The sequence below is a fragment of the Hydra vulgaris genome, chromosome 12 (assembly GCF_038396675.1).
Source record: "Hydra vulgaris chromosome 12, alternate assembly HydraT2T_AEP".
In the NCBI taxonomy this organism is placed as follows: Eukaryota; Metazoa; Cnidaria; class Hydrozoa; order Anthoathecata; family Hydridae; genus Hydra; species Hydra vulgaris.
This window is the reverse complement of record NC_088931.1, coordinates 3370001-3382500: the sequence shown is the minus strand read 5'-3', so window position 1 is coordinate 3382500 and position 12500 is coordinate 3370001. Positions and strand designations below refer to the sequence as shown.

The 12500-nt window shown below is 31.0% G+C and overlaps 1 protein-coding gene across 1 annotated transcript in view; it reads right to left on the bottom strand.

Moving 5' to 3' along the window:
* Positions 1-12500, bottom strand: part of LOC136087780 (uncharacterized) — a 143454-nt gene that overhangs the window by 98706 nt on the left and 32248 nt on the right. The window contains exons 4-6 of the mRNA XM_065811257.1: positions 2102-2575; positions 1500-1535; positions 1345-1380 (exon numbers count right to left, since the gene is read on the bottom strand). Of these exons, the coding sequence (XP_065667329.1) occupies positions 1345-1380; positions 1500-1535; positions 2102-2575 (546 nt within the window). The remainder of the gene's footprint in view (positions 1-1344; positions 1381-1499; positions 1536-2101; positions 2576-12500) is intronic.

Below are 12500 nucleotides of genomic sequence, written 5' to 3'. Positions count from 1 at the left end.
AACTGAATGTAACCCTATTTAAGGTTTTAACTTTTAGGAAACCCAAGTTGGCTTTACGAAAAATAGATAAAATTTGGTTTAAATGTAAATAGAATGTATTTGGTTTCATTTGTTGTCTTTTTAATGATTGCCCAACAAATTTCTTTTAAACTGCAGTTAATCTATTTTTTAGGGCTTCTAAAGTTTTTGAAATGTTTTAACACAAAGTTATTTAATAATATTTAAATGTATTTTTTTTACGACAAGGTGCAAAAGATGTTTCAAAAGCGGAAGTAAACGATCAAATGAAGTCGTGGGTTCGTAAATTGTACGACCGAAAAAAGTCAGATGGTGCGAGGATTGATTATGCATACCACTCGGAACTTTGGGACAAAGGCAGTGATGCAAATGGCGAAGATAATGTCTAGATTATTGTATAACAGTTTTAATATTATCTGATACACATTTCATTTTATTGAATATGTTTTGTTTTTCACCTTGAAAATAAATTTAGCTTGAATGAAATAACAAACACATTTCAGCTTGCATTTGATTAAAACAATTTAAATAGCTTTAATCATACGTCGATTGCAATTGCAATCTTTTTAATATATTAAAAATAAACAAATTTAAGAAATTTTATGTTAACAATGACCTAACTAACTGCGTGCTAGTTACAAGTAGAGTTTATAATTCACTGAACCTAATAAAATATATCGTCGGATAAATGCTGGCTAAACTGCATTGGGCCAATCTAATCGGGCCAATGTATGCCCGGCGGCCATCAAGGAATCGGCCCAACGCTGGATGCCAACGTTGGGCCAACGTTACAAGAAGCATTGGGCCAACGTTGGCCCAACGCTGGTGTGTTAGCTGGGGTTTAAATATAGGAATTATTAAATTTTTATAAGTTATTATAAAAAATAAAATATAATTTGGTTTAAATAAATATATTTTATAACTATTTATATTTTAATATATAAAATTTATATATATATATATATATATATATATATATATATATATATATATATATATATATATATATATATATATTACAATGTTATTTATATTTATTTATAAAATTTAATATTATTACTACTTTAAATATTTTTAAATATCTATACTAAACTTATGAAAACAATATTCCTATTTAAAAACTTAAAAAAAATTAACATTGATTTTTAAACTTTTTGCAATATGTAAAATCAAAGCATAATAAAACATGATCAACAAATTTGACAACATTTTTAGTAATTGACATTTATTTAGTACCCAATAGACTTTGTATAACTATAAATACACATCCAATTTAAGTAAATAATTATATAGCTGTAAATAATTATATCTTTTTAGTTATAATACCTTTAGAAACATTCTCATCAGGTAGATTCACAATACCTATCAGATATCAAAAAATATTTGTTTTGTTAAAAAATAATTTAGCATTATTGCTTTAGTTTATTTTAATTTAAAATAAAATAAATGCTTTAGTTTATTTTTTGTAATGATTACTTTACCTGAAGGAAGAACAACAACAGGTGGCAATCTTTTACCTGCAAATATATATATGTCTATATAAATATATATATATATATATATATATATATATATATATATATATATATATAATAACAATAATAAATTTTATTACTATGATTATTACTATTATTCATATTATTAATAAAAATAAAAATGATAATAATAATAATGATAATAATAATAATAATAGTAATGATAATAAAACCAAGTAGTTTATAAAAAGAGTTTATCTCATTTTAATTACCAATAATATTTTCACAAGATATACTTTTAGTTACAATTATATTACATTTGTACATAACATTGGGCTAACTTTTTTAATTAACTTCTAAAAGTTATAAAAAATCATTTATTTAATTATTGTTGAGTTATAAACACATAAAAAAAAACATAGTATAATAGCATAATAACATTTTAAAAAAGACTAAAAAAAACACACTAACACTTTGGTAAAATTTCAAAAAATTACATAAAAGTTTTTAACTTTAAAAATAAATGAGCACCACATAAATTTATTTGAAATTGTATTAATAATAAAAAAATTATTTCAACATTAAATGTTAACAATACAAAAACTTACTTGAATTTCCATTAATCAAGTAAAAGTCTTTTATTGAACCATTCTGTGCTTCATTCCAGGGATTAGATGCATAAACTTTAACATTTTTAAAAACTCGAGCATTTATGTTTTTTTCAGAAACAATTATTCCATTTATTTTGATTATGAAAACATACACTGAATCTCTCAAAATTTGACTAATCTCAATGTTTGACCACACATTTTGTTTGATAGGATTTGTGCAAAAAATGCTGTTAGAATTAATACTAATTGATACAGCAACGCAAAGTCCTCCTTTTCCATCTTCTTTAAACCAAATCCCAGGAACTTGATCATCATTAAATCCAGTTGTAAAAAGAATAACACTATGATAACCAGTAACAAATACATTAGGATTAATGTCAAAAGAAACTAAAAACTCTTTATCAAGACTTGGTACTTCAGCAATGAAATTAGCCTTTGTTAAGAGTTTTGATGTATTGCCAACAAAGTTTTCTGTAATATTAAATATAAAAACTATTTTAAATGCACATATATATATAAATATACATATATATAATATATATATATTATATATATATATATATATATATATATATATATATATATATATATATATATATATATATATATATTATATATATATATATATATATATATATATATATTAGGGATATGACTTTTTAATTTTTTTTCAAATAAAATGTTTCCTGTATCATAAATCGATGAACTTTTACCTAAAATCATGAAAAAAGGCCCAAATAGCTTTCTGCAACAAAAAAAGGTCACCCCCAAAATAAAAATTTGATTTACCATTTTTATACATTCATTTTTGACCGATGTTTTAATCTTAAGCTTAATTCTCAGCTTAATTCTATTTTTTTCATTATTTTGTTATGAATTTATAAATATAACGCCACACGTTACCATGGCAACGAAACGGCCGTGTGCCGGCAAATACTTGGAATTGTTATGTGATGACGTCATTGTGTTACCACGGTGATATAGACGACTGTAACAGACTGTAGAAGATTATAGAACTTAGTAGAACATTCTGGAAGCTCTAAATAATTATATAAGCGAGCTGCTGTCAGAGCTCAGTGTTGATAATGTGAATAGTTCTATGAAGTACTCTGCGTGTAACTGAGCTAATAAGGAACTACTGTAGCGAACTAAAGACGCTGTAAGTGTACGAAGTATAAGTAGTTGTAGCATTATCGTTAGGATACGGACTGGATTATCGAACTGTTATCAACATTGACTGGATTATCGAACTATAATTGGATTACTATACAGTTAAAGTATTTTATTAATTAAACGACTTTATGAAACGGATATTTACGCTCAGCTATCCGTAAAGTCGTAACAATATTATATGATGTCTCACAAGAAAAGTCATACCACAGTAACAAAGAACAAGAAGACTTGGACTAAAAATTTGGTGAGATTTCAAGAGTCACACAGAAGAAGAGGAAGCGTGGCTGTAGAAGAACATTCACTCGATGAAAAATCCAGAATACCACTTCAATTGCAGATCGTAGGAAGATACCAGTTTCTCGGAGCATATGTTAAAGGAAGAAAAGAACGAATAGACCAAATTTCTAAGGAAATTACAAAATTGTGGGACAATAAACTGAATTTTCCACGTGTGTCTGATCAAGTGATAAGAGCAAAGCTTATGAAGGTGCTGAAGGTCTATGATGAATGTGTCAAGCGTGGAAAATATGATGTTCTCAATGCATTATTTGACATCACGAAAGTGAATGGCCAGTGGTTATCCTCGGAAGATAAACGTCTATACCACCTACAAAAAGAAAGTAAAGGACAGGTGGGGTACTCAACAGGACAAGTGGCAAGTAAAGAAACCATTCACCCTTCCAAGAGAAGGAAAGTCCAGTCTGGAACAGCAATACCTTCCACATCACAAGTCCTGTCTACCACAGACAGTGGTACTGAATCTGAAAACTGCAAAAGTAAGAGTGAAGATGATGAAGACGACGACGGTGATAAAGACGATGATGAGGACACTCAGAAAAAAACTAGAAAGCACTACAAAAGTAAATTTGCTGTAAGTATGGTTACATCAAGTGGAGTTTCCACAAAGAAAGCTGCTAAAATATGCAATGTATTATCACAACAAGGTATTGATATTCCAACTCCAAGTCAATCAGCAATTTACAAGTCCATATTCAAAGAGGCAGGTAAATTAAAAAAAGAAATGATACAACAACTTAAAATGGAACAGTGGTCCTTACACTTTGACGGCAAACGAATAGATGATAAGGAATATCAGGTAGTTGTACTTCAGAATGAAAGAACTGACGTGAAACTTGATGCACTGCGTTTAAAAGATGGCAAAGCTGAAACTGTTGCTGAAAAAATTGCCAAACTTATTGATGAATACAATTTGTGGAATTCAATTAAGATGATCATTACTGATACAACAAACGTCAATACTGGGAAGAGAAATGGAGTTGTTGTGAAGTTGCAACGTATGTTTAAATTAAAGGGTGTCACAATACCACAATTTATCGGTTGTCAGCATCACGTACTAGACAGGATTCTCCGTCTGGTGATGGACGAAGAACTTGGGGGTGATACCAAATCTCCAAACATTGAATACCCATTTGTGTCTGAACTGTTGAATAAGTATGATGAACTGAAGGATAAGTTTGTGAATGGAACTGTAGAAATTCTTGATAAATCAGGGTGGAGAGACGATATGAAGTTTTTGTACCATTTAACAAGAGTGTTTAGGTTCTATGAAGAACAAAGAAACTTCCCTCTGATTCACTTTCAGAACATTCCTAATATGAGCAATGCCAGATGGAACTCAAGAGCCATTCTCGCCATTCTGGCGTTCATTCTTATGCCTGAAGCGAGAAAGAATTTGGAGAAGGTTTGCAGGTTCATTTCATATGAGTGGGCAGAACATTGGTTTAGTAGTCAAAAGTACAATGACAATGACTTCAAGAATTTATCTGATGTATTGAAGCCTTACAAAAAGGCATTGCAGTCATTCAAAAATCACTGGAAGAAAGAGCAATCCGTCATCGACATACCACGAAGTAATCAGATAGCTGAACGTGCAATCAAGGTGATGCAAGACCTGTATGCTTCCTGCAGAAAGAAAGACAAACTGCAACTTCGATTCATTCTAAGTAATAAGCGCTAGACTCTTTATGAGACGTGAGCATCATGTGACCCATGTACTAAACACAGTAGGCCTATAGACACAGACAGTTATGTATATTGTTGTACTAGACGCTTTGATACTGTTAATTTTGTAATACTTGTATAATTATATATCACATAATGTTTTTTGTTATATCACAGTACATGTTGCATAAATAAATAAAATAACAACAGGAGTATGACTCTTACAACATCTTCAGCCTTTAATATTCATTTACTGTACAAAAGTGTACCTATTGAAAATTCGATTTTTTGGTTTTGGGGTGACCTTTTTTCAAAATATGTCAAAATGAAACATCTATTCGTTCTTTTTACATAAAAGTTCATTGAATTACGATACAGGCCTAGTAGGTTGCAAAAAAGTCATATCCCTAATATATATATATATATATATATATATATATATATATATATATATATATATATATATATATATAAATAAACATCTATATAATATATATATATAACTATTATATATATATATAAATTATAAATATACATAGATATATATATATATATATATAATATATATAGATATATACATATATATATATATATATATATATATATATATATTATATATATATATATATATATATATATATATAAAAATATAAATATATATATATATATATATATATATATATATATATATATATATATATATATATAATATATATATATATATATATATATATATCTAAATATCATATATAAATATAATATAACCATCTTTCTCTAAATATCAATAAAACTTTCAAAACAATTAAAGTCAGATCAGGTTTTCCTGCTACTGGCAACATGTAACCCAGTAAAATCTGCTTCATGTCCTGCTGCTTATAGGATACACCTTTTTAGGCAAAGGCTAGGAGATGCCAACTCCAACTTAAAACACCCCCTGCCTTGGGGCTCTTCGTTGAGTAAAGGCTAGAAAAACTATAAAACACAAAAAAGCATCACATCATCATCACCTATTATTCACTAAAATTCATGGTCTTTGAAGTATCTTTTCTTCTGTTGATTCTTATCTCTTACAAAGTTCACCAGACCTACTTGCTCTTTGTGAGACTAATTTGAGTTCAGCTGTCTCATCTTGTGATCTTAGTGTTGATGGTTATCATCCTTTAATTCGTAAAGACTCCAATACATTTGTAAGAATTCACCCATTGATCATCAAACTAGGTTTGAATCCACACACTATTCTTTCATGTGTTTTCGCTTAGCACTACATCAACCTATTGCCTTTCTCTTTGTTCTATATCGCTCTCCTTCATCTCCAGACTGCACTCTTTTTGATGTTAAATTTGATTATATTGACCAAGCCCTCTCTCTTCATCCATCAGCTAATATAGCTGTTGTTGCTGACTTTAATGCTCATCACTCTGAATAGCTTGACTCTAGTGTCAGTGATTCTGCAGGCATTAAAACCCACAATTTTTGCCTTTCTCAATCCCGAACTCAAATAGTCAGCTTTCCAACTTGCATTCCAGACAACCTGAATCATTTACCTTCTCTAATCGACTTATGTCCTGTTTCTGATCCTAGTCAGTGCTCAGTTTCTCCACATTCACCCTTAGGTGATTCTGATCACAGTTTGATCTCTCTAAAACTAATATCATCAAATGAAGGCCTGTATTATTAAAACCTCTTACAACTACAATAAAGCTGACTGAGATTCTTTCCGTGAATTTCTTCGTGATGGCCCTTGGGTAGAAATCTTTTTTCTTCCTGTCAATAGATGTGGTTCTTACATACCTTCAGGGATTGAGGCTGGCATGTAATCTTTCGTTGCCTCTTGACAAATCCTGATCAAACCCCATTCTCCTCACTGGTTTTCTTCACACTGTGCTGCTGCGATTGCCAATCGAAACCGTTACTTCCATATTTATCAGCAAAACAATTCTCCAGAAAACAGACATCTGTTTATTACTGCTAGAAACAATTGTAAAAAGGTTTTGTCTAATGCCAAAACCCGCTATTATCAGGTCATGAAATCTTTTATCTCATCTCAAAAATTAGGCTCTCCGGACTTCTGGAGAATCTTTAACAAAATTAATAATAAGGGCAAATCTATAATTACACCTCTCTTGTATGGTTCAGACTTTGTCACCTCACCTAAAGACAAAGCTGAATTGTTTGCTAAAAACTTTTCATCAATATCATCTCTTGATTCCACTAGTTGCTTTCTACCTGATATTGCCAACAAACAGGTTAATCCAGTGCTTAACATTCGTATCACTCCAGCTTCTGTACCTAAAGTGATTTCCTGCTTAGACTCTTCTACAGCTGGTGGCCCGGACAACATACCTGTCATTGTCTTGCAGAAGTGTTCTGCGGAGCTGTCGTCTATACTCTCAAAACTATTCAACAAGTGCTTATCAGAGTCTTGTTTTCCAGCCTGCTGGAAAGCGGCATCTATTATCCCCATCTTGAAAAATTCTGGGGAGCGATCTGATTCATCTAACTACCGTCCCATTAGTCTTCTTCCTATCATGAGCAAGGTTTTTGAATCTTTAATTAACAAACACTTAATTTCTCATTTTGAATCGAATAACTTACTTTCTGACCATCAATATGGATTTCGATATTCTTGTTCTACAGCTAATTTGCTAACAGTAATAACTGATAGGTTCTATTGTGCATTAGATAAAGGTGAAGAGGTTAAGGCCATCGCTCTTGACATTTCAAAAGCTTTTGATAAAGTTTGGCATGCTAGTCTTCTCCATAAGCTTTCTTCTTTTGGTGTATCCGGCAACTTCTTTGAGATTATTGAATCTTTTCTTTCTAATCGTAGTAAGCAAGTTGCCCTCAACGGACAGCACTCTTCTTCTCATTCTGTAGCTTCAGGGGTCACTCAAGGTTCTATCTTGGCCCAATACTCTTTTTAATTTACATTAACGATCATCCAGATATTCTCACATCTAAGGTGGCATTGTTTGCTGATAATACTACCATTTATTCTTGTCGTGATAAGAAACCAACACCCTCTGATTGCTTGGAGGTGGCATTTGAGCTAGAAAAGGATCTTACTTCTGCTACAGCATGGGGCTTACAGTGGCTGGTGAACTTCAATACAGATAAAACTCAATTTTTTTCAGCCAATCGTTATGACAATAATTTTAATCTTCCTATATTTATGAACAGTGATGTACTCGATGAGTCATCTACTCTTCATCTTCTAGGATTAACTCTTAGTTCCAATCTTTCTTAAAAACCATAAATCAAATCCATTGCAAAATTACCATCTGCTAAGGTTGCATCTCTTTATTGAGCTCGTCACTTTTTTACTTCGGATTCTTTTCTCTATCTCTATAAATCTTAAATCCGGCCTTGTATGGAATACTGTTGCTATATCTGGGGCGGTTCTTCTAATGATGCCCTTTCTATTTTAGACAAGGTGCAAAAATGCATTTTAAACATAGTTGGACCTGCTCTTGCAGCCAACCTCTAACCATTGTCACATCATCGTAATGTTGCTTCTCTTTTTCTTTTCTACAAATATTATTATGGGCACTGCTTTAAAGAGCTAGCGTTTCCTGTACCATCTACTAAAATTCATTTCCATGTTACTTGCCATTCAATTAAGTGTCATCCTTTTTCTGTGACTGCTCTTGAGTGCTCTAAAAACGCTTGTTTATTTCTAGTTTATTTCCTCGAACATCAGCTCTTTGGAATTCGCTTCCTTCATCTTGCTTTCCTGATTCACACAATTTGCAATCCTTGAAGTTGTTTGGCAATCGTTATCTTGCTCTACAATCTTTATCTTTTTTCAGTAACTTCTAACTTTAATTAGTGGCTGCCTGCAGCTTTGTTGGAAGCGAAGATGTTTGAAAATATATATATATATATCAAGCCTTCTCAGAGAAGGCGGTCGCATGCCTTATATGACAACACATAATATTTTGTTCTGCTTTTATTTACTTAGCACATTTTAAATGTGCTAGGTAAAAAAAAGCTGACTTAAAGTAAAGTTAAAAATAGACAAACTATAAAGGGGAAAGGGATATAAAACCAAAAAAAAATTCAAATCTCGAACACTAAAAAAATGACAACCTTAAGGAATGATGAAAAAAATTAAAATCAAACCACAAAAAATAAAACCATAAAATTAATATATGCTTTTGTTTTCTTTAAAAGTGTTTTACTACAAAAATTAGTAAAAGTTTCAAAGTTATTTAATTCAAGCTTATTTTATTTGAAATTTAAATATTTAGAAGTTTGAAACTTAGATATTTTTTAATATCTATAGAGCAAAAATAAAAATAATCCGTTAGTAGGATATAAACCCTATATAATAACAGTTTAACAGTCGCGCATCATATATGTCACAACCATTTAACCTAAGCGCTACTAAACGTGGCTAAAAATTACTAGCTTTAAAGTATTAAATCAAACATTTAAAATTAAATTAAGTTTAAACTATAAATTAATACGCCTTTAAAAGTTGATATATGTATATATATATATATATACATATATCAGAGTGTTAAGCAAGAATAATATTGATACAACGTTTTGAGGAAATTGGGAATTTGTCAAAGTATTTCCTAATCACCCCCTCCCCCTCCCCTGAGAATGAATGTGTCTTCTTCTACTCTACTTCAGTACTTCAGCGCTGCATCATGATTAGACAGCACAAAAAATAAAACTGTAACATTTTTTAAAGATGAAGATGAAATCAACACAAAATTATACAAGGTTTTATGACAAAGCAAACTAAGCTCCATTTTCCATAGATATATTTAGAATTATAGATCATTGTATTATTTGAATCAGTGTGAATTAATTAATTATAATTATGAATAATTTATTTGATTTATTTTTAATTCTAATATATCATTTGCCACTACTGTTTTAAGTGTATTCTTATAAATATATATTTCTTTTTCACTTTCTTCTACTTTGAATTATCATTTAAATACTGATTGACATCCTTTATGGATAGGATTGCCTGACAGCTGGCTTTTATGGGTAAGAATACAGCGCCAAACTTGTAAAAATATTTTGGATTGTCCATGTCTGTAATTTTTCATGTGCATTGTCGAGGACACGTTTTATTACAGCTTAGAATTTATTAATAGTTATAAGGCAATTGCTTGGACAATTAAATTGAGTACTATCTGTAATTTGAGTCAAGTTCTTTTACAAAATTAAAAAACATTTAAGTACCACAAGCAATTAAACACAAAAAATCATTGTCATCACCAAGTTCTACAAATCTATCATTCATTAATAACTGTGGTCTTCTAAGTAACTTTTCTTCTGTTGAGTCTAATCACATTGAAAGAGATTAGACTCAACAGAATTTGAGGTCAGATGTCTTATCTTATGATCCTAATGTTAATGGTTATCTTCCTTTAATTCGTAAAGACTCCGATAGACACACATGAGAATTCACCCGTTTATAGCAATTTCTGATCAAATTGACTAAGCCCTTTCTCTTCGTCTTTCAGCCAAAATTATTGTTGGTGGTGACTTAAATGCTCATCACACTGAATGGCTTAGCTCTAGTAGCAGTGGTTTCGCAGGCAATAAAACCAAAAACTTTTGCCTTTCTCAATCTCTAACACAAATAGTCAACTTTCCAATTTGCTTTCCAGATAATTTGAATCATTTAACTTATCTACTCGATTTATGTCTTGTTTCTAATCCTAGTCAGTGCTCAGATTCTCAACATTCACTCTTAGGTGCTTCTGATCACAGTTTGATCTCTCTAAAATTCATTTCTCTAGGCATTGATCTCTCTAAAAGTATTATCTCATTCTTTTTCATCATCTGAATCCCCCTATCATTGTACCTCTTACAACTGCCTTACAGCTGACTGGGACTCTTTTCATAATTTTCTTTATGATGGCCCTTGGGTAGAAATCTTTCATCTTTCTGCTGACTAATGTGCTTCTTACATAACTTCTTGGATTGAAGCTGGCATGGAAGAATTTATTCCCTCTTGAAGATTCCAAGACAAGCCTCACTCTTCTTCATAGTTTTCCTCACATAGTGCTGCTGCAATTTCCAATCAAAACCATTACTTCCATATCTATCAGAAAAACAATTCTCTAGAAAACAGAGATCTGTTTACTATTGCCAGAAACCATTGTAAAAAGGTTTTGTCTAACATTAAAGCTTGCTGTTCTCAGGTCATTAAACCTCAAAATTTATCACAAATATTAGGCTCCAGTGATTTCTGGAGAATCCTAAACAGTATTTATAACAAGGGCAAATTTCTTATTTGACCTCTCTTGTGTGGTTCAGATTTTGACAGATGAATTGTTTGCTATGAACTTCTCATCAATATCATCTCTTGATTCTACTAGCCGCATTCTACCTGATATAACTAACAAACAATTTAATCCATTGCTTGATCTTTATATTACTCCAGCCTCTGTGTTATTTCCTGCTTAGACTCTTTCACAGCTTGATGTCCGGACAACATACCTGTTAAAGTCTGGCAATAGTAATCTCCCGAGCTGTTGTCTATACTTTTAAAACTATTTAAGAAGTGCTTATCAGAGTCTTGTTTTTTAGCCTGCTGAAATAAGGCATTTGTTATACCTATTTTCCAAAATTCTGGAGAAAGATCTGACTCGTCTTTCTAATGCCCCATTGGTCTTCTTACAATCATAAGCAAGGTTTTTGAGTCTTTAATTGACAAAAACTTAATCTCTCATTTTGAATCTAATTACTAATAATCATCAATATGGATTTCAATCTTCCCATTCTACTGCTGGTTTATCAAGCAACAAAACTTTTATTTACTCGCAATTACCCAGGCAAATTTACTCCAAGGGGGATAGAGTCCTAGCCTCAAAACATAGCACTCATTTTAGGTTTACTCCATCAATCTGTCACATCTGTGGATGTCATGTTGGTGGAGTACAGGAAGCAACAGACATGACACATATGGAGCGGACGTGACAACAAATGACAATTTTAACTGTATGCGAACTTTTGAATGCCTATTTATAGCATTTTTAACATTTTAAAACTTAACTCATTTAGCCAATTAACTAGTAAAGATAATAATATAAATGTTTCTATCCAGATATAAATGTTTCTATCCAGATAGTTATAATTTTTTCTTTACTTACAGTTTACAAAGATGAGGAAAAAACTAGAGAATTGAAAAAATTAAGTATGAGGAAGGCTCGGGAGAAGGTGAAAGCTGAAAACCTAGACAAGTATGAAGAACAAAAAGGGAAAGATAGAGAAAAAAAAAAGCAACATG